Here is a 23,377-nt window from a genome sequence, read left to right on the forward strand (position 1 = left end):
GTGTGTGTGTGTGTGTGGGTGGGGGTGTGTGTGTGTGTGTGTGTAGGTGGGGGTGTGTGTGTGTGTGTGTAGGTGGGGGTGTGTGTGTGTAGGTGGGGGTGTGTGTGTGTGTGAGTAGGTGGGGGTGTGTGTGTGTAGATGTGAGTAGGTGGGGGGGTGTGTGTGTGTGTGTGTAGATGTGAGTAGGTGGGGGGGGAGTGTGTGTGTGTGTGTGTGTGTGTAGATGTGAGTAGGTGGGGGGGATGTGTGGGTGTGTGTGGGTATGCCAATGTGTGTGGGTGGGTGTGTCAGTGTGTGTGTGTGTGTGGAGATGTGAGTAGGTGGGGGGGGGGGTGTGGGTGTGTGTGTGGGTGGGTATGCCAATGTGTGTGGGTGTGTGTGTGTGTGTTTGGGGGGGTGCGTGTGTGGGGGTGTATGGGTGGGTATGTGGGTGGGTGTGTGTGGGTGGGTGTGCTTGTGTGTGTGGGGGTGTGTTTGGGTATGGGGGGTGTGTGCGTGTGTGTGTAGGTGGGTGTGTGGGTGGTTGTGAGAGGGCATTTGGGTATGTGTGTGCGTGTGGGTATGTGTGTGGGTGGGGGGGGTGTGTGGGGACATGTGGGTGGGTGTATGTGTGGGTGTGCGCGTGTGGGGGTGTGTGTGGAGATGTGTGTGGGGGTATGTGTGTGGGTGGGGGTGTGTGTATGTGGGTGGGTAGAGGTGTGGGTGGGTGTGTGTGTGTAACATTTTGCTGGAGTTGTGTGTTAAAGCATTTCATGGACTCACAGCTTTGTAACAATCAAGGATTAAAAGATCACATGGCTAAACCTCTCATCATTGGCCTCCGTTCATCGGCCTGATCTTCATTTCAATAAATTTGAGGGAATACTGCCAGCCAGTCCAGGAGGACCACTCGATGCCGTCTGCATAGGAGGTGTGATGGCCCTTCAGGTACTGGCCATTGAGGTTGGAGGTGTGGCAATTGTGGTACCACCAAGCCCCACGGTAGAAGGTGGCACAATTATTCTCTGAGTGATCGTTGTCCCGATCCTTGGTGGTGAATCTCATGCCGTTATGCTTCAGGAATGAGTCCCCTGAGGAAAGAAAGCAGTGGTTACTGCAATAGCCTGAATGATGCTAATTGTCTGCACTATTCCTACCACCTGGAAACCTATGAAATGGTTTGTTGTCAGCCATGGTAGCACAGTGGTTAGCACTGCTGCCTCACAGCGCCAGGGACCGGGTTCGATTCCCGGTTTGGGTCACAGTCTGTGTGGAATTTGCATGTTCTCCCCGTGTCTGCGTGGGTTTCCTCCGGGTGTTCCGGTTTCCTCCCACATTCTGAAAGACGTGCTGATTAGGTGCATTGACCCGGACAGGCGCCGGAATGTGGCGACGAGGGGAATTTCACAGTAACTTCATTGCAGTGTTAATGTAAGCCTTACTTATGACTAATAAATAAACTTTAACTTTTAACTATGGCTCTGTTGGGAGCTCTCTCAGCTCTTGAGCAGACGTTTCTGGGTTCAAGTCCCATTCCAGAGATTTCAAAATCTAGGCTAACACTCGCAGTGCAGTGATGAGGGACTGCTGCACTGTTTTAGGTGTTTTCTTTTGAATGGGACTATCCTGTTAGGTGGGTGTAAAATATCCCAAGACATTATTTGAAGCAAAGCAGGGGAATTCTCCAGGGTGTCCTGGATAATAGTTATCCCTCAATCAATGAAACATTCCCTTGTTGCTTGTGGGACTTGCTGTGCTCACATTGGCTGCAGTGTTTCCTACAACTGTGACAACCTTCCCAAAGTACCACATAGTTCACTGATGCAAAACATTTTGGTCTATCCCGAAAACCTCTTTCCGCCACCCCCCACCCCATTCCCTCCACTGATAATCTCATCACTCCCCCTCGTGGTCCCCTGACCCAGGAGGGTCTCACCGGGTCTGAGTCCTTGAGTCAGAAAGGATGTTAAGACCTGCAGTTCCGGAGTATTCTGCCACAGTCAACGGATAACCATCAGTCTCTGGGTCGACAGAGAACAGTCCGACCCCAAACGTCCCATACTGAGCGTAGGCAGTGCTGTTTTCAAAGTCTTCCATCTCGATACGGAGCTCGTAGTGTGACTGAATAGTGAGAGCGTGAATCCTCTTCAAACCTACGGAGGAAGTGAAGACTCATTTTCAGCAAATAGGGTGAATCACAAGGTGGCTATGACTTGTCTTTCATTCCCTCACCCTGCGGTATAAATATCTCCCACTTTCTATGCCTTTTAGCTTTGACAAAGGGCTATCTGGACGCGAAACGCCAGCTCTTTTCTCTCCTTACAGATGTTGCCAAACCTACTCAGATTTGGGGTGGCGCAGTGGTTAGCACTGCTGCCTCCCAGTGCCAGGGACCCAAGTTCAATTCCAGACTTGGGTCACTATCTGTACAGAGTTTGCACGTTCTCCCCGTGCCTGTGTGGGTTTCCTCCGGGTGCTCCGGTTTCCTCCCATAGTCCAAAGATGTGCGGGTTAGGTGGATTGGCCATGCTAAATTGACCCTTAGTGTCAGAGGGATTAGCAGGGTAAATACGTGGGGTCAAGGGGATAGGGCCTGGCTGGGATTGTGGTTGGTGCAGACTCGATGGGCCAAATGGCCTCCTTCTGCACTGAAGGGATTCTGTAATTCCATTCTATGATTTTCCAGCATTTTCTCTTTTGAATCACAAGGTTGGCAGTATGGAGGATTGACAGGTGTTATCAGGGTCAATGGAGGTTATCGGGGGACAGGAAGATGTAAGCAGGAGGTTATCAGGAGAAGAGGAGGATTCCAGATATTGGGATTTCCTCTGATCCACTCCTCCTTCTGCTGGGGTGACTTTGCTAAGCTCAGTGTGAGGCAGCAGAGGGACATGGCTTTGAGGGAGTAATTTCAATTCAAGAATCGCAATCTAAATCCAATTGAAAGGGCCGGGTTCAATGCAATACCCTGTTTGATCAGACATGATAAATTGGACATGATAAATTGCCCCTTCGTGTCCCGGGATGCATAGGTTAGAGGGATTAGTGGGGTTGCGGGGATAGGGCTTGAGTGCGATTGTTGTCGGTGCAGATTTGATGGACTGAATGGCCTCCTTCTGCATTGTTGGAATTCTAGGTGACGTCTTTTAAATACTGTGGCTACCAGAGCAAACCAAAGGCCAGGAATCCTGCAGCAAGTAACTCACCTCCTGACTCCCCAAAGCCTGTCCACCATTTACAAGGCACAAGTCAGGAATGTGATGGAATTCTCTCCACTTGCCTGGGTGAGTGCAGCTCCAACAAAACTCAGGAAGCTCAACACCATCCAGGACAAAGATTCCCCCAGGGCAGAAAGCTATGGCAATAAGTCTCACTCCAGAGACTCAACCCAACATTGCCAACTAGCATACTCAGTACAGCGGTGAGGGAGTGCTGCACTGCCATCTTTCAGATGAGACTTTAAATTGAGATTCCCATCTCTCCTTTCAATGTGTACAATGGACCCCACCCCAGGCCACTATTTGAAGAAGAGCAGAGGAGTTCCTGATGTCCGAGCCAATATATTTTCCTCAATCAACATGATTTAAATAAAAACAGATTATCTGGTCATTATCACCCATGCTGCTTGTGGGGCCTTGCTATGCGGAAATTGGCTGCTAACAGTGACTACACTTCAAAAGTACTTCAATAACTTTTTAACTTCATTTATGGGATGTGGGTGTTGCTGATTCAGCCATCATTTATTGCCCATTCCTAGTTGCCCTTGAGAAGGTGGTGGTGAGCTGCCTTCTTGAACTGCTGCAGTCCCTAAGACGTAGATACACCCACTGCGTTGTTAGGGAGTGAATTCCAAGATTTTGACCCAGTGACAGTGAAGGAACGATATATTTCCAAGTCAGGATGATGAGTGACTTGGAGGGGAACTTGCAAGTGGTGGTGTTCCCAGGCATATGCTACCCTTGTCCTTCTAGATGATAGTGGTGGAGGGTTTGGAAGGTGTTGCCTAAGCAACCTTGGTGAGTTCCTGCAATGTCTCTTGTAGATAGTACACGTGTTGCCACTTATTGTCGTTAGTGGAAGGATTGAGCGTTTGTGGAAAGGGCAGTAATTAAGCGGGGCTGCTTTGTCCTAGATGGTGTTGAGCTTCTTGAGTGTTGTTGGAGCTGCACCCATCCAGGCAAGTGGAGACTATTCCATCACACTCCTGACTTGTGCCTTGTAGATGGTGGACAGGTTTTGGGGAGTCAGGAGGTAAGTTACTTGCTGCAGGATTCTTGGCCTTTGACTTGCTCTGGTCACCACAGTATTTATAAGGCTAGTCTAGCTCAGTTTCTGGTCAATGGTAAAACTGTAAAGTGCTTTTGGATGTCCTGAGTTCATGAAATTGTTGAAATGTAACTATTTCTTCATTTTTTTCATGGGTTGTGACAATCTCCCAATACACAGTTCATTGAGAGATCAGGCGCATGCACAATGGCGCTCCCTAGCAGTCATCACCCGGCTTCCTGGCGTGAATAGACTCCATCCACTCTGCCTACTGGTGAGAATCACACTTTGCCTCATTTGTTTCTCTAAGTGGCATAAGATAGCATCTGAGAGCTCGCCCGAAAAAGGAGTGTGATTCCCTCCCATTTTCCTAGATTAAATAGCGCACAGAATAAAAACTTGTGAGGATAGCACAATCGGGAGAAATACTGTACCCCACTGAGTATTAACTGGGAATGGGTGGGATTAGAATGGGAGGCTACTTTTTCAACTGGTACAGACACAATGAGCTGGAATGGACCCAATATGCTGTAACATTTCTCTGGTTTTAGTGATGCCATCTGTCTCACCTTCAGTGGAATCCTTCTGTGACAGAATTGAGATGATCTCTCGAGTTAAAATCAACTGTTAGATATGAAAATTGATTTGGACTCAATACTGAGCTGAGGGAGCTGGATTGAACCAAACAGCTTAGCATTAATTACAAAAAAACAGCATCCTTTACCTGGCTGTGATGTTTAATTAGAGAAAGTGGATTGAGTTATAAGCCCCTCAGGTGATTCAGGGATTCTTGTCCATGGCAACATGCATCACTTGTCAATGTCTGATCAAACAGGGTATTGCATTGAGAATTTGCAGAACTAAAATCAGCAAAGTCAGACTATGCTGAACCTGACAGGTTCAGTCGCCCCCATGGACCAGGACAATATGATGTTTATATAATAATAAACTTCCAGCCTGGCTCCTTCACCTTACTGAATTGGTACGATAGAAATCCAATCGATTGGAATAAGACAGGGACTTAAGTTTTTAGGAGCATTTCAAAGCATTTTCCATGGAACATAATTACCTTTGACGTATAATTGTTGAGGTGCAGATCAGCTGCAGCCTATTTGAAGGGCAGAATTGGCATGAGAAGCTAAATGGCCTCCTTCTGTTCGAACATAGAACATAGAACAGTACAGCACAGAACAGGCCCTTCGGCCCACGATGTTGTGCCGAGCTTTATCTGAAACCAAGATCAAGCTATCCCACTCCCTATCATCCTGGTGTGCTCCATGTGCCTATCCAATAACCGCTTAAATGTTCCTAAAGTGTCTGACTCCACTATCACTGCAGGCAGTTCATTCCACACCCCAACCACTCTCTGCATAAAGAACCTACCTCTGATATCCTTCCTATATCTCCCACCATGAACCCTATAGTTATGCCCCCTTGTAATAGCTCCATCCACCCGAGGAAATAGTCTTTGAACGTTCACTCTATCTATCCCCTCCATCATTTTATAAACCTCTATTATGTCTCCCCTCAACCTCCTCTGCTCCAGAGAGAACAGCCCTAGCTCCCTCAACCTTTCCTCATAAGACCTACCCTCCAAACCAGGCAGCATCCTGGTCAATCTCCTTTGCACTCTTTCCAGCGCTTCCACATCCTTCTTATAGTGAGGTGACCAGAACTGCACACAATATTCCAAATGTGGTCTCACCAAGGTCCTGTACAGTTGCAGCATAACCCCACGGCTCTTAAACTCCAACCCCCTGTTAATAAAAGCTAACACACTATAGGCCTTCTTCACCGCTCTATCCACTTGAGTGGCAACCTTCAGAGATCTGTGGATATGGACCCCAAGATCTCTCTGTTCCTCCACAGTCTTCAGAACCCTACCTTTGACCTGTTCACAGTAAAACATGCACACTTACCCAACCAGTGCTCTCCTGTAATCTTCCCAAATCCATTCTTGTAGGCATCCCAACCAAGGAAAAAATTCACTGATCCATCCTTCCGCCGTTGAAACACCTACAATAAGCAGAGTGAGATTTGAGGAGAGCTGTGAATATGTCAACACACACTCAGTGTTCAACAAAACGCTCACCACAAAGTGAGGTCATGTCTTCTCCCCACTCCCTATCCTGGCTAATCAAGTAGGAGACTGACAGAGGGAGTGGGCACGGAAAGAAGAAGTCAGATGGGACCGTGATTTAATATCTCATCCAAAACCCGGAGAAGCACTCAGATCCTGCGCAGACCAGCTGGCAGGGGTAATCGCAGACATCTTTAACCTCTCTTTACACCAATCTGAAGTCCCTATCTGCTTCAAGAGGACAGCCAACCTCCCGGTACCGAAGAAATGCCAGGCAGCGTGCCTTAATGACTATCGTCCCGTAGCTCTGACATCCATCACTATGAAGTTTTTCGTAAGGTTAATCATAGCACAAATCAATTCCGGCCTCCCAGATTGCCTGGATCCACTACAGTTCACCTATCGCTGCAACAGGTCCACAGCAGATGCCATCTCCCTGGCCCTACACTCAACCCTGGAACACCTAGATAACAAAGACATCTATGTCAGACTCCCATTTATTGATTACAGGTCAGCCTTCAACACCATTATTATGACAAAACTCATCTCCAAACTTCATAGCCTGGGGCTCAGCTCCTCCCTCTGTGACTGGCTCCTAGACTTCCTAACCCACAGACAGCAATCAGTAAGGATAGGCAACAACACCTCCTCCACGATCATCCTCAACACCGATGCCCCACAAGGCTGTGTTCTCAGCCCCCTACTATACTCCTTATACACCTATGACTGTGCGGCCAAATTCCCCTCCAACTCGATTTTCAAGTTTGCTGACGGTACTACTGTAGTGGGTCAGATCTCAAACAATGATGAGACAGAGTACAGGAATGAGATAGAGAATCTGGTGAACTGGTGCGATGACAATAATCTCTCCCTCAATGTCAACAAAATGAAGGAGGTTGTCATCGACTTCAGGAAGTGTAGTGGAGAACATGCCCCTGTCTACATCAACGGGGACGAAGTGGAAATGGTCGAGAGCTTCAATTTTCTAGGTGTCCAGATCACCAACAACCTGTCCTGATCCCTCCATGCGGACGCTACAGTTAAGAAAGCCCCACCAACGCCTCTACTTTCTCAGAAGACTAAGGAAATTTGGCATGCCCACTACGACTCTCGCCAACTTTTAAAGATGCATCATAGAAAGCATTCTTTCTGGTTGTATCACAGTTTCGTATGGCTCCTGCTCTGCCCAAGACTGCCACAAACTATGAAGGTTCATGAACGAAGCCCAGTCCATCACGCAAATCAGCCTCCCATCCATTTACACTGTCTACACTTCCCTTCATCCGCCTTGGAAAAGCAGCCAGCATAATTAATAAACTCACACACCCTGCACATACTCTCTTCCACCTTCTTCTGTTGGGAAACAAATACATAAGTATGAGGTCACGTACCAACTGACTCAAGAACAGCTTCTTCCCTGTTGCCATCAGAATTTTGAATGGACCTACCTCGCATTAAGTTGATCTTTCTCTATACCCTAGCTATGACTGCAACACTACATTCTGCACTCTCTTGTTTCCTTCTCTATGAACGGTATGCTTTGTCTGTATAGCGTGCAAGATACAATACTTTTCACTGTATACTAATACATGTGACAATAATAAATCAAATTAAAATCAAAAAAAGACACCTCTAACATTGCGGTACTTAGGATCTTCCGGATCCTCAGCATTGTCCTTCAAGACATTGCGGCATTCCCTCAGTGCTACACTGTGAATGTTGGCCTGGACTCAATGCTAAATTCTCTGGAATGGGGACTCAAACCTTCAACATTCCAACATCAAATGCTAGAGTTTTACCCATTGAGCCAAAGTTAGGTCCTGATACAAGGTGCAAAACAAAGGTAAATTATGAGCCATTATTTCAAGTCAAAACCTTGATGGCAGCCCAACGGAACTGTACAAATAGTAACAAGCGAGTTCGGGAAAAACGTCAGAGTGAACTTTGAAACACAAAGGGGGCAGTTTTACCAAAAATGTTATAAGTGGTGAACGAGCTTGAAAACGGGAGGGAATCACACCCGTTTTTCGGGCGAGCTCTCAGACACTATCTTATGCCACTTAGAGAAACAAATGAGGCAAAGTGTGATTCTCACCAGGAGGGGGAGTGAATGGAGTTGATTCACGCCAGGAAGCCGGGTGATGACTGCTAGGCGGCGCCATTGTGCATGCGCCTGATCTCACAATGAACTATGTATTGGGAGATTGTCACACCCCATATCCCGGACATCGTCTCCTCAATCAGTGGGCTGACGAATGGCAGATGGAGTTTAATTTAGACAAATGCGAGGTGATGCATTTTGGTAGATTGAACCAGGGCGTTGGGGAGAGTTACAGAACAAAGAGATCGAGGGATACATGTTCATAGCTCCTTGAAAGTGGAGTCACAGGTGGACAGAGTGGTGAAGAAGGCATTCAGCATGTTTGGCTTCATCGGTCAGAACATTGAATACAGGAATTGGGACGTCTTGTTGAAGTTGTACAAGACATTGGTAAGGCCACACTTGGAATACTGTGTACAGTTCTGGTCACTCTATTATAGAAAAGCTATTATTAAACTAGAAAGAGTGCAGAAAAGATTTACTAGGATGCTACTGGGACTTGATGGATTGAGTTATAAGGAGAGGCTGAATAGACTGGGACTTTTTTCTCTGGAGCGCAGGAGGCTGAGAGGTGACTTTAAAGAGGTCTATAAAATAATGAGAGGCATAGACAAGGTAGATAGTCAATATCTTTTCCCAAAGGTAGAGGAGTCTAAAACTAGAAGGCATAGGTTTAAGGTGAGAGGGGAGAGATACAAAAGTGTCCAGAGGGGCAATTTTTTCACACAGAGGGTGGTGAGTGTCTGGAACAAGATGCCAGAGGTAGTAGTAGAGACGGGTACAATTTTATCTTTTAAAAAGCATTTAGATAGTTACATGGGTATAGAGGGATATGGGCCAAATGCGGGCAATTGGGATCATAGACACCCTACAGTACAGAAAGAGGCCATTCGGCCCATCGAGTCTGCACCGACCACAATCCCACCCAGGCCCTACCCCCATATTCCTACACATTTTACCCACTAATCCCTCTAATCTACGCACCCCAGGACACTAAGGGGCAATTTAAGCATGGCCAATCAACCTAACCCGCACATCTTTGGACTGTGGGAGGAAACCGGAGCACCTGGAGGAAACCCACGCAGACACGAGGAGAATGTGCAAACTCCACACAGACAGTGACCCAAGCCGGGAATCGAACCCAGGTCCCTGGAGCTGTGAAGCAGCAGTGCTAACCACTGGATTAGCTTAGGGGTTTTAAAAAAAAAGGGCGGCATGGACAAGTTGGGCCGAAGGGCCTGTTTCCATGCTGTAAACCTCTATGACTCTATAATCGTCCCCCCATTCGTGGCCCCCAACTGCCCCGGCCAATTGTTGCCTTCATTCACTCCCCCCACCTCGCCAATCGCCGCCCCCGTTCTCCCCCCTGGGCCCCCAGACCGATCGCCACCTTGGTGATCCCCAATTGCAGAGTGCACAGCTCCCCATGCGCTTCCTCCCCTTCAGTCCCTGTCGCCTCCCTTCAGGGCCTGCCCTTTGGCACTGCCCAGTGCCAGGCTGGAAGTTCAAGGGTGCCCAGTGGTCAGTGGCAGGGTGCCCAGTGGACAATGCCAGGGTGCCAGTGAGGACCCACACCGGCGAGGCCATTAAGGCAGATGAGCCTGGATGATTAAGATTTCAATATTAACAAGGCTGATTACACCGGCAATCCAGGGCAGATCTCTTGCGATCTTACCAGCTCGCCACGCCAATCGACCGGTGTGATGAGTCAGTAAGATCGCCCCAGAAAGTGGGATTTTCAGCTCACAATTGTCTGCCGGCGGAATCTTCCGGTCTTGCCGAAGTCTACACCGTTTTGTATGTCTCACCTGCTCTGCCGCAGGGGGTGGTCTTCGACGGGACCACCGCAGGGGGGAAGGGTCAGAAACTCCCAGCCAGAATGATCCAATACTGGAGGAAAGAATATCTCCACTGGTTGAAGAAGCAGTTAGGGGCTGTGACCATGGACAGGGTGGGCGGGTCTCTCATTTTTTGAGAATGGAAGTGCTAAAGGGGCTGAACGGCCTCCGTCACCTGTGATGTTTGTTATTATGACTGTGGCCAAGATAGATGGGAACTGCTGTGGAGACATCTGCTGCTGCAAAGAACAATATTACAAAAGTTAGAATGTGTAAAGGAAGAGATTCAGTCTCCACGGACTTCCTTCCAGAATCCATCAAAAAATCTAGGATATATTAATCCTGCCTCTCTGCCTTCAGGCTAATTCCCCTTTGAAGTGGATGGAGAGTTGTGGAAGTGCAGGATTTACTCATTCGATGCATGAAGGCCTCCTGGGCCACCACTATAATTCAGAGCTTCATTAGTGCTGAGGTTTGATGCTGCTATGAGATGATGAAAGCGGAGAGTCACAAGGCCAAGCCACAAGATAAAGCCAGAATGAGCAAAGGCGGCCTCCCCTAAAATGATTTCCCGATTGTATGTGTTCACAAGCTGTTGAAACATTGTAAAAAGCACAACCTTTGTCAATGGCCCCAGGTTATTTCTTTTCCCCTGGGCTTCGGTTGCTGCAGTGTCTGGGAAATTAATCTTCAATTCTTGGGGACTCTCCAGGGCAATCCTGGAGGATTGGCAACAAATGTAAGAGGCTGCTCCCATCCAGCAACCACAGCTCGCATTCATATAGCACCCCCTAAGGTAACAAAACATCCCGGGCCGATTCCAAAGAACAATTATCAAGCAAGATCTGACACAGGAACATAAAGAGATATTGGAACAGGTAGCGAAAAGCTTGGTCAAAGGGAAGTTTAACAGAAGGTTTAAAGGAGAGACGGTTAGAAAATAGGAGCAGGAGTAGGCCATTCGAACCTTACACAATCTCCACAGTTCAGAAGCAGGCCATTCAACCCATCAAGTCTGCACCAACTCTCCAACAGAGCATCTTACCCAGATCCTATCCACATAACCCCACACATTTAGCATGGCTAATCCCCTAACCTGCACATCTTGGGACATGAGGGGGCAGTTTGGCATGGCCAATCCACCTAACCTGCACATCTTTAGAGTGTGGGAGGAAACTGGAGCACCCGGAGGAAACCCACGCAGACACGGGGAGAATGTGCAAACTCCACACAGACAGTGACCCAAGACTGAAGCTGAACCCGGATCCATAGCGCTGTGAAGCAACAGTGCTAACCATGCCACCATAGATAGAGCTATATCTATCTCCTTGAAAATAGACAATATTTTGGCCTCAACTGCTTTCTGTGGTAGTGAATTCCACAGGCTTACCACTCCCTGGGTGAAGAAAAATTACTCTTCAGTCCTAAAAGGTTTATCCCATATCCTTAGTCGATGACCCCTGGTCCAGGACACCCTGATGTGGAGATGCCGGCGTTGGACTGGGGTGAACACAGTAAGAGTTTTAACAACACCAGGTTAAAGTCCGGGACACCCTTGCCATTGGGAACATCCTTCCTGCATCTACCTTGTCTAATCCTGTTAGAATTTTATAGATTTCTGTGAGATTCCCCTCACATTCTTCTGAACTCCAGCAAATACAATCCTAACCAACTCAATCTCTCCTCATTCGTCAGTCCTGCCATCCCAGGAATCAGTCTGGTAAACCTTCGCTGCACTCCCTCTGTAGCAACAATATCCTTCCTTGGATCAGGAGACCAGAACTGCACACAGTATTCCAGATGTGGTCTCACCAAAGCCTTTTATTTGTCCATGGGATTTGAGTGTTATTGGCAGGGCCAGAATTTATTGTGTGACAGAAGGTGGCGGTGAACCACTGCCGTCCATTTGGTGCAGGTACAGTCACAGAGCTGTTAGGGAGGGAGTTCCAGAGGGTAGGGCTGAGGCAGCTGACGATGCAACTGCCACTTTGTGGGAGACCAGAATTGGAGGAGCTCAAAGATCGACTGAGAGGGAATGGGATTGGAATTTGGGAAAATGGAATTTCACGAAGACATTTTGCAAGTTTGGATTGAATACTCACAGTCCAACCTCCCCCGGCCAACGTCATGTCACAGGAGACCTGGAATCCTGCAGGATAATGGGTTGGGAATATTGAATAGATTCCATTCTCCCTCTGTCCCCTCATGTAGATATCGTAGCAGTCTTTAGGGCGAGGACCTGCAAGGGATTTCCAAAGGGGAAAGAGAGGGTTTAGTCAACTCATTTCCAATGTTCATGACAGCACTTGGGATGACAAAGATGTTAAAGATTAGAAAATGCAGAGCTGAAAGTCAAACAAGCATTTATATAGTGCCTTTCATAACCCGAAGACGTCCCAAAGAGTTTCACAGCCAACAAGGCACCAAGGGTGATCATCTGGTCTGCCAGGGCTGCAAGGGGTGTCCAGTCACGAGACCCTCCCCCCCCCCCCCATCCCGGGGGAGGTCAACCCTACGCCCCAAGTCCAAGCCCACCCAACCTCTGGAATCCTTGAGGGACCCTTCCTCTGCAGTCTGGAAGTGGCAGAGGGGCAAATGACCTACCTCCTACACCACCCCCCACTTCTTCCCACCCCCCAGGAAGAAGGCACCAGGCATCTGCTATCTCCTCTTTAACCTCCTTGGCACTGCCAAGGTGCATGTCCTGACTGGGGGCCTGAGTGGGTTACTGAGAGGAGTTGAGTGGAGGTCTGAAGGGGAAGGTGGCCTGAATGGGGGGCATGAGGAAGCCTGAAGGGGAAGAGGGTTTGAATGGGTGTTCTGAAGGGGAAGGAGGGCTGAATAGGGGATCTGAGGGGGAAGGGGAGCTGAATAGGGGGTCTGAGGGGGAAGGGGGGCTGAGTGGGATATCTAATGGAGGAGTTGGGTGGGTCACCCTCATGCCCGCATGGTTGGGGTGGGGCAGGGATGGGTCACCCATTATTTATGGGTGGGGGGAAGATGCCCCTCTTTGGTGAGGGGTTGGTGGTTCTCCTTTGGTCAGTGGAGGAATGGTTGCATCATTTTATTTTTTGAGGGAGGGAGGTCTGTCTCTGAGCGTGGATTTCAGGGCAGTTTTTAAAAATGGAGCCCCAACCTTTTAACAGCGGGTCTGGCTGGTTCTCTGAGATGCATAAATTTGCATCCATCAGGTGGGTGAATCCCACCTGACAGATGCTGCTAACGCCAGCGTGAAACACAGGTAAACACTCCAGGTTTCCTGCTGGCGTGGGCACTTAGTTCCAAATCAGGAGAATCACGGCCTACATCGGGGATATTGTGTACGGTTTTGGTCTTCTCATTTGAAAAGGGATACAATTGGGAGCAGTTGAGAAAAGATTCCCTCAACTCATTCCAGTGATGAGGTTCTTATCTTATGAAGAAGCGTTGAACAGGTTGGGCCTGTATCCATTGGAGTTTAGAAGAATAAAAGATGATCTTACTTTGGGGCGGCACGGTGGCACAGTGGTTAGTACTGTTGCCTCACAGCGCCAAGGACCCGGGTTCGATTCCCGGCTTGGGTCACTGTCTGTGTGGAGTCTGCACGTTCTCTCCGTGTCTGCGTGGGTTTTATCCAGGTGCTCTGGTTTGCTCCCACAGTCCAAAGATGGGTTAGGTGGATTGGCCATGCTAAATTGCCCCTTAGTGTCAGGGGGACTAGCAGGGAAGATGCATGGGGTTATGGGGATAGGTTCTGGGTGGGATTGTGGTTGGTGCAGACTCGATGGGCCGAATGGCCTCCTTTTGCACTGTCGGATTCTCTGATTCTATGATTACTGAAACATTTAAGATCCTGTGGAGATTTGACAGAGTAGATACTGGGAGGAAGTCTCCTCAGATGGCTGAGACTAGAACTCGGGGACACAGTTTAAGCATGAAAGATCACCCTTTTGAGATGGCAATGAGGAGAATTTTTCTTCTCAAAGGTCATCAGTCTGTGGAATTTTCCTCCTCAGAAAGGAGTGGAGGCTGTAGGTCATTGAATTTATTAGATAGATTTTTGATAGACCAGAGAGTCAAGGGGTTTGGAGGGAAAGAGGAGAGTGGAATTGAGACCACAGTCAGATCAACCACAATCATATTGAAGGCTGATGCAGGCTCAAAGGGCCAAATAGCCTACTCCTGCTCCTAAATCCTGGGTTGCTATGCTCCTATATTCTGGTTTGCTCCCACAGTCCAAAGATGGGTTAGGTGGATTGGCCGTGCTAAATTGCCCCTTAGTGTCAGGGGGACTAGCAGAGTAGATGCATGGGGTTATGGGGGATAGGTTCTGGGTGGGATTGTGGTTGGTGCAGACTCGATGGCTCCACATCATGACTACCTATATTCTGGTGCAGCTCTCCCTCAGCACTGACCCTCTGACAGTGCGGCACTCCCTCAGCACTGACCCTCTGACAGTGCGGCACTCCCTCAGCACTGACCCTCTGACAGTGCGACACTCCCTCAGCACTGACCCTCTGACAGTGCGACACTCCCTCAGCACTGACCCTCTGACAGTGCGACACTCCCTCAGTACTGACCCTCTGACAGTGCGGTGCTCCCTCAGCACTGACCCTCTGACAGTGCGACACTCCCTCAGTACTGACCCTCTGACAGTGCGGCACTCCCTCAGTACTGACCCTCTGACAGTGCGGCACTCCCTCAGTACTGACCCACTGACAGTGCGGCACTCCCTCAGTACTGACCCTCTGGCAGTGCGGCACTCCCTCAGCACTGACCCTCTGACAGTGCGGCACTCCCTCAGTACTGCGCTGGAGTGTCGGCCTGGATGATGTGCTGAAGACTCTAGAATGGGGACTTGAACCCAGAAATCCTTGACCCACAAGTGAGAGCATTTCTAACTGAGCCTCAACATTTAAGAACTTTGCTTGGAATGGAAATGGTGAGGATTTGCACTGATTTGATTATAAATAGGAACAGATGGGAGGCCAGGCTCCAGGTTTATGCATTAAACATAGATCTGCAGAGATTCTCTGCTTGGAATATTTTGTGTAATTATCACCTTTAAATGGAAATGCAAGGCAGGAAGTGTCCAGTTACTTATGAATCTAACACCCACGCTACACTGCATGAATATAATGTCTTTATGTATAAGGGGAGGTACTCAATATAGATTCAGTATTCTGTAGACCACCTAGGAACTGATTAAAGTACTCCCAACCCTCATTCTGTGTTACATCCAGACCTGATTATTCCAACACTCTCATGATCAGTCTCCCATCTTCCGCTTACCATAAGCTTCAGCTCATTCCTAACTGCTGTCAGTATCCTAACTCGCACTGAGTCCCATTTAGACATCGATCACTGTGCTCACTGACCAACAACACATTGACTTTAAAGTTTAAAGTTCTAATCCCTCCATGTCATTGTCCCTCCTCTGTCTCTTGTCACCTTCTCCATCCCCACAAATCTCCACAATCTCTGAGCGCCTCCACTTCTGGCCCCTTGAACATTCCCCGATTTCCATCGCTCCATCGTGAGTGACCATGCCGACAACTGCCTGGGCCCTCAGCTCTGGAATTCCCTCTCTTATTCTCTTTTCTCCTTTAAGTCACCCTTAATAACTTAACTCATTGGCCTTTTGTTCACCTATCCTAATATCTCTGTGTATGACTCAGTGTGAAATGTTGTTGAAACGCCAATGGGCATTTTAGTAGGTTCAGGCATTATATAAATGCACATTGTTGTTATTGCATGTCATTTGATGGGAATGGCCCATTTGTGATTCTGTAAGTATGATGTCCAGTCTCAGCGCTGACTGATACTCACCAACTCTCTGTTTTCCTGTATCAGTATGTCAATCCCATTTACTTCCCTCTCGTGTTTAAGTGCTGCTCTTCTGAAAACTATAGCATTTCATGATTCAGATTTGATTTGATGAGCCTTATAACTTTGACATGGTTCAGTGGGTAGCACTCTTGTCTCTGAGTCAGTACGTTGCAGATCAAGAACCACTCCAGTGATGAGCAAAGAAATGTACTTTTAACAATTTATATAAATGACTTGGATGAAGGGACTGAAGGTATGGTTGCTAGATTTGCTGACAGCACAAAGATAGGTAAAATAGTAAATTGTGAAGAGGACAAAGGAGGCTACAAAGGAACACAGATGGGTTAAGTGAGTGGGCAAAACCCTGGCAAATGGAGTGTAATGTGGACAAATGTGACATTGTTCATTTTGGCAGGGAGAATAAAGAAGAAGCTAATGATGTAAACGATGAGGGATTGGAGAGTTCTGAGGTGCAGAGGGATCTGGGTGCTGCAGTGTTTGAGGGGTGACCTGATAGAGGTTTACAAGACTGTGAGTGGCATGGACAGAGTGGATAGTCAGATGCTCTTTCCTAGGGTAGAAAAGTCAAGTACGAGGGGACATAGGTTTAAGGGGAAAAGTTTAGAGGAGATGTGCGAGGCAAGTTTTTTTTTTACACAGAGGGTGGTGAATGTCTGGAACGCACTGGCCTATATCGCAAGGGGGATAGAATATAAAAGCAGAGATGTCTTGCTGCATCTGTACAGGGCATTGGTGAGGCCGCAGCTGGAATACTGTGTGCAGTATTGGTCCCCTTATTTGCGGAAGGATATGTTGGCCTTGGAGGGAGTGCAGAGAAGGTTCACCAGGTTGATACCAGAGATGAGGGGTGTTGATTATGAGGAGAGACTGAGCAGATTGGGTTTGTATTCGTTGGAATTTAGAAGGCCGAGGGGGGATCTTATAGAGACCTATAAGATAATGAAGGAGCTGGATAGGGTAGAGATGGAGAGATTCTTTCCACTTAGAAAGGAAACTAGAACTAGAGGGCACAGCCTCAAAATAAAGGGGGGTCATTTTAGGACAGAGTTGAGGAGGAACTTCTTCTCTCAGAGGGTGGTGAATCTCTGGAATTCTCTGCCCACTGAAGTGGTGGAGGCTACCTCGTTGAATATGTTTAAATCACGGATAGATGGATTCCTGATCGGTAAGGGAATTAGGGGTTACAGGGATCAGGCGGGTAAGTGGAACTGATCCACTTCAGATCAGCCATGATCTTATTGAATGGCGGGGCAGGCTCGAGGGGCTAGATGGCCTACTCCTGCTCCTATTTCTTATGTTCTTATGACCGGGGAGGTGGTGGGAGCAGGTACAATAGCGGCATTTAAGGGGCAGCTGGATGAATACATGAACAGGATGGGAATGGAAGGATACAGACTCCGTAAGTGCATATGGTTTTAGTTTAGGCAGGCATCATGATTGGCACAGGCTTGGAGGGCCAAAGGGCCTGTTCCTGTGCTGTACTTTTCTTTGTTCTTTGGATGAATCACAAAAGGTTTACATATATATAGCGAGTAATTAAGAAATCTATTAGAATCTTATTGTTTATTGTGAGGGGAATTGATTACGAAAGTAGGGAGGTTATGTTTCAGTTGCACAGGGCATTGGTGAGGCCACATCTAGAGTATTGTGTAGAGTATTGGTCTCCTTATTTAAGGAAAGATGTAAACTTTTTAGAAGCAGTTCAGAGAAGGTTTACTTGACTAATACTAGGAATGTGTGAGTTGTCTTACGAGGAAAGGTCAGAGATATTAAGCTTATGTCCACTGACTTCAGAAGAGAAACAGGCAACTTGGTCAAAACCTTTAAGACCATGAATGGTATTGACAGGATGGATGTGGAGAGGATGTTTCTTCTTGTCAGAAAATCTTAAACTAGGGTCGCTGTTTAAGAATAAAGGGTCGCTCATTTAAGAGAGAGATGAGGAGAATTGTTTTCCCTTAGGGTTGTGACTCTTTGGAACTCATAAGGCAGTGGAAAAGAGTTTCCATTAAGGCAGAGCTAGATAGGTTATTGGGGTAGGCAGGAACGTGGGATTGAGGCTTTCTTTAGTCATTTGTGGGACAGGGGCATCACTGTCTGCCAGCATTTATTGCCCAACCCTAGTTGCCCGAGGGGCATTTGAGAGTCAAACACTTTGCTGTGGATCTGGAGTCACATGTAGGCCAGACCATGTAAGGGCGGCAGATTTCCTTTCCTCAAGGACATTAGTGAACCAGATGGGTTTTTTTTGGCAATGGTTTCATGGTCATCAGTAGATTCTTAATTCCAGATATTTTTTCTTGAATTCAAATTCCACACTCTGTTGTGGCGGGATTTGAACTCGGGTCCCCAGAACATTAGCTGAGTTTCTGGATTAATAGTCTAGCGATAATATCACTAGGCCATCGCCTCCCCAAATCAGAGTCATGATCTAATTGAATGGTGGAACAGGCTTGAGGGACTGAGTGGCCTGCTCCTATTCCTAATTTGTATGTTTGTATGTAGGCTGGCCCTCCCTGTGAAGTACTGAGGGAGTGCTGCATTGTTGGACCGGCAGGGTTTTGAATGAGAAATTGAGGTGCTGTCTGCACTCTCACATGGACATAAAAGATCCCATAGCCACTGCTTCTGGGCATTCAGCCTCTGGTCTTCGGGTAAGCGTTCTCCAAGGCGGCCTTCAAGACACACGACAACACAGAATCGCCAAGCAGAAACTGATAGCCAAGTTAGCCGTGGCGGCGCGGTAGCACAGTGGTTAGCACTGCTGCTTCACAACTCCAGGGACCTGGGTTCGATTCCCGGCTCGGGTCACTGTCTGTGTGGAGTTTGCACATTCTCCTCGTGTCTGCGTGGGTTTCCTCCGGGTGCTCCGGTTTCCTCCCACAGTCCAAAGATGTGTGGGTTAGGTTGATTGGCCATGCTAAAAAATTGCCCCTTAGTGTCCTGAGATGCGTAGGTTAGAGGGATTAGTGGGTAAAATATGTAGGGATATGGGGGTAGGGCCTGGGTGGGATTGTGGTCAGTGCAGACTCGATGGGCCGAATGGCCTCTTTCTGTACTGTAGGAATTCTATGATTCTAAGTTCCGCACATATGAGGATGGCCTTAACTGGGATCTTGGGTTCATGTCACACTATCTGTAATCCCGACGACTTGCCTGGGGTTGAAAAATCTCACTAACTGTCCTGGCTTGAGACAACTCACACCTCTTTAACCTGTGCTTAACCCTCTCCCCACTCACATTGTCTGCATCTGTCAAGACTTGATTACCTGTTAAGACTTGCATTCCAACCATTATCTTGTAATTGAGTGTGTGTCTATATATGCCCTGTTTGTGAAACAAATCCTGCACTCACTTGATGAAGGAGCAGCGCTCTGAAAGCTCGTGCGACCAAATAAACCTGTTGGACTTTCACCTGGTGTTGTAAGACTTCTTACACTGCTTCAAAATAGAGCATGTATCCTGGCGAATATTTATCTCTCAATGGACATTGGTCAAAAAAAAGATTATCTTGGAACGATCACATTGCTGATTGTGGGATCTTGCTGTGTGCAAATTGATTGCTATGTTTCCTGCATTTAAACACTGATTACATTTCAGAAAGTGTTTCATTTGCTGTAAAGTGCTTTAAATTGTCCTGAGGTCATGAAAGATGCTTTAAAGTTAATGAATTAACTTATTTAATTCTCTCTCTCTCTCTCTCCTTCTCAGTCATGTATGGGTAAAGGCACAAACAAACAAATCTGGGACTGCTAATGCACTCACCGTTCGGGCAGGTCCTGGGACGGGCTTTGGCAGGTCCTTTCATCAAGTCGGCCTTCCCATGGAACTTTGTGGTTCCTCCCTGATGTTCTCTCTGGAGAGAGTCCAATGCGTCGCTCACTGAGCCCACGACCTTAACCAGGTTAACCTGACTCTCCGAGAGTAACTGCGGGAAAGAATTGGGAAAATCAGAATGTGTCAAGTTGCCAATTCGGATCAGAACTATTCGCGGAGCTATTATGATGTGACCTCCAGCCCCTAACCTCTACCCCCCCCCCCCCCCCCTCCCCACCTCTCCATCTCCACACTCTTGCCCACCTGGGGTTAACAATCAGAAAACAAAACAGACTTCAATTAGTATTTTTGCTGTCCAGACAGAAATGACTTAGAAAGTCAGACCGGACGCGAAACAGGGCCACTGATTTGCTCGATTGAAACCCTTGATTTAAACTTGGTCCCGAGGGCCAACAGGCAATGCCTGCCGCCCCACCCGATTGCTTGGTAAATTTTAGCTCATTCTGCTCTGAAAAATGGGGTGGAATTTTCCGGAATCGTGGCAGGCGAGGGCACAAAATTTGACATGATGCAAAAGTCAGCTTCCTAGCTGTGGGCAATCCGTTTGGAATTTTGTTCCCCGCATTCTGATGGGGTGTATCTGCGTTGGTGGAGGGTGCAGGTGAACGCAGTGACGGATCTTCATCAGATGGGCCTTCAGCATCATCATCCAAGGCGGTCCGGCGGCTGGAGCTGAGGTGTTTGCTGGGGGTCTCCCTCTGCCTTTCCTTGCTGGTGGCTGGAACAGAGAAAATAGATCATTAGTGATTGACTGGACATGATAGCTCACTCACAGTCATTGTCCATGTGTTGTGCATGAATATTGGGTGGGCGCTCGCTGGCTTGTTGGAGAAGGCTGATCTCGCATTGCCCTCTGAGCAGAAATGATCTCTGTTCTCACCAGACAATTCTGCAGCCTGCTCTTCGTGGGACATGAGTGCCCTGAGCCCTGAGTACCCCTCCAGACATGGCTGCCTCACGCTGATTCTGAGTAAGGTTGCCCTGCATGAAGACAGATGGGTTGACTGTGAGCACTATAGATGAAAGAGTAGTTCAGAAGCATTCACACCTGCTGCGTGTGCTGAGTCCTCCCCAGTCAGGGGTGAAGATGCCGTTTGTGGAGGATCAGGCACGAGGAGGTGATCTTAAAATGGCTGGTGGACATGCACTACTGACGTCCCATCTGCTGGTTGTGTGTGGCCTCTAACCCTCAGACTGCCTAATGCCCTGATGAGAGTGTGAATTTGGAGTGAGGAGAAGGTTTCACTGACCTTGACGGAGTGCGTGAGATCATTCATCCTTTTCCTGCGCTGCAGAGCAGTCCTTTATTTTTGGCCACAAGCACTGACCTCCCTGGTGACCTCCTCCCAAGCCAGCCTGGTCAGGTGTGTAGACATCCTGCTCCGGTCCCTCGGAGAGTGGACCTCCCGCCTTTCCTGTAAGGCCTCGAGGTGAATCGCTGAATTGTGGTGCAGAGATTTTGTTCCTTTTTTGGAGCCTTTGCTTCACTCGTCACCAAAACACCTGGCCAGCAGTGGGTGAATGTGTGTGCGGATGCTGTTTAAATAGAACGCCAGGACCCCCGCCCAGGAGGGAACAGCGGGGTGGCTGAATCACTGCCTGCCCACCACGAGATTCAACAAGCTTCTCGCTGATGCACAATTGATCCGCTGGAAACCGGATGTTCTGATGAAAATCCACCCTCGCCATCCAGCAGAAATCACGCCAACTTTCCCACCTGCCACCAGACGTCATTCCAGAGCAGACAGTTCCATCCCACGGTCCTTGTTACGACCGTGGTAACCAGACATTTTGTAAATACTGAAGGAGCCACAGTGAAGAACCTTCTACCGAATCTCACAGTATAAAAAGTAGGCCACTCAGCCCATCATTCCCATGCTGGCTCTTTGTCACAGTTAAGCCAATTAGTCCCACACCCCTGCTGTTACCCCACAGCCCAGTAATTATTTTTTTCCAGGTATTTATCTGATTCCCTTTTTAAGGATACTATAGAATCAGCTTCCACCACCATTTCAGGCAGCGCATTCCAGATCATCATAACATGCAGTGTAAATAAACTAAACTCTCCTCATCTCCCCCTTTGGTACTTTTGCCAATTCTCTTCAACCTGTGACCTTCTGATTATTGGCCCTCCTGCCACTCCACTGGAAACAATTTCTCCTTATTCGCTGTGTCAAAAAGATGATTATTTTGAACCGTTCTGCTAAATCTTTCCTTTTTCCTTCTCTGTCCGAAGTATCACCAGCTTCTCCAAGCCCCTCCACGATTTAAATGACTGGATTCAGTTAAGGGATATCCCTTCCTGTGACATCCCGAGGAACAGCTGCCTTGGAATTGGGAAAGTGGGGAGAAACATCAAAGTATGAAAGATGTAAGTGCTGGCCAGGCAGGCCTAAGGGTGAACTCAGCTTCTGAGTCCCTGTTTCGTATCACGGGTGAAGCCATGATGTGGAGATGCCGGCGTTGGACTGGGGTAGGCACAGTAAGTAGTCTCACAACACCAGGGTTAAAGTCCAACAGGTTTATTTGGTAGCACGAGCTTTCGGAGCGCCGCTCCTGATGCACTCACCTGATGAAGGAGCAGCGCTCCGAAAGCTCGTGCTACCAAATAAACTTGTTGGACTTTAACCTGGTGTTGTGAGACTTCTTACTGTATCACGGGTGTGGATTCCATTGCCTTACCTCGATCAACCTGCCTTGTTCCGACTGAAGCAAACTCAGTTCTTGGCTCAAGCCGCCCTGACCCCGTTTCAAGGTCTCGCAATCCTGCCTCAGCTGAGCCGTGCGACTTGTGAGGCGGGACACCTGGTCCGCCACGGTGACCAGGAGCGCCCGGTCCTGTCCCTCGGACGCCTTCACCTCATCGCCACGGCTCAACATGGCGGCGAGGACAGATGACTGGAGGCCTTCCAGGCGGGTCAGGTCTCCCTTGTAATCTGGGCAGTTGGGATCGATGAAGATGTTGATCTTGGAGCTGTCGGCCTGGTCGATGGTGACCAAGGCCTGTGTCTTGTCCTGGCTGGTGTTGATGCGAGGCGGGGTGTCCGGCGCGTGGTGATACTGGTTAAGGAAGAGTAGGGCTCCTGTCACTGCCACCGCGAGTAACACTGCCAGGAAAAGCAGGACCAAACATAGCATGTAACCACAGCTCAGCTTCTGTAACGAGAAGGGAATCTGATAAATTTCATTTATATAGCATCCCTTTAATGTCATGACACTGTTCCACTGCATTATCGATTTAAAGCAGACACCAAGCCACATAATGAGATATTAGGACAGGGAATCATAGAATCCTTACAGTGCAGAAGGAGGCCATTCGGCCCATCGAGTCTGCACCAACCACAATCCCACCCAGACCCTATTCCTGTAACTTCACATATTTACCCTGCTAATACCCCAGACACTAAGGCGAATTTAGCACGGCCAATCAACCTAACCCACACTTCT

General features: G+C 48.2%; 1 protein-coding gene across 1 annotated transcript; it reads right to left on the minus strand.

Moving 5' to 3' along the window:
* Positions 1–810: 810 nt before the first annotated feature.
* On the minus strand, positions 811–23,161 carry LOC144503019 (fibrinogen C domain-containing protein 1-like). Its single transcript, XM_078227522.1, has 6 exons — positions 22,613–23,161; positions 19,859–20,021; positions 12,367–12,503; positions 6,165–6,261; positions 1,953–2,132; positions 811–1,070 (listed from the first exon to the last, which is right to left on the minus strand). Exons 1-6 carry the CDS (start codon positions 23,159–23,161, stop codon positions 811–813), a joined length of 1,386 nt encoding a protein of 461 aa, XP_078083648.1.
* Between the last annotated feature and the right edge of the window lie 216 nt (positions 23,162–23,377).

The sequence above is a fragment of the Mustelus asterias genome, chromosome 13 (genome assembly GCF_964213995.1).
Source record: "Mustelus asterias chromosome 13, sMusAst1.hap1.1, whole genome shotgun sequence".
NCBI classification, from domain to species: domain Eukaryota; kingdom Metazoa; phylum Chordata; class Chondrichthyes; order Carcharhiniformes; family Triakidae; genus Mustelus; species Mustelus asterias.

What these genes read in the sequence shown, in the direction of transcription:
- LOC144503019 (XM_078227522.1), bottom strand. Translation starts at nt 23,161, where the DNA reads ATGCAGTGGAACAGTGTCATGACATTAAAGGGATGCTATATAAATGAA. An exon ending in TCCCAGGACCTGCCCGAACG is followed by an intron (nt 12,504 to 19,858) that starts GTGAGTGCATTA and finishes AATCCCTTGCAG; the next exon opens with GTCCTCGCCCTAAAGACTGC. An exon ending in AGAATACTCCGGAACTGCAG is followed by an intron (nt 1,071 to 1,952) that starts GTCTTAACATCC and finishes TTCTTTCCTCAG; the next exon opens with GGGACTCATTCCTGAAGCAT.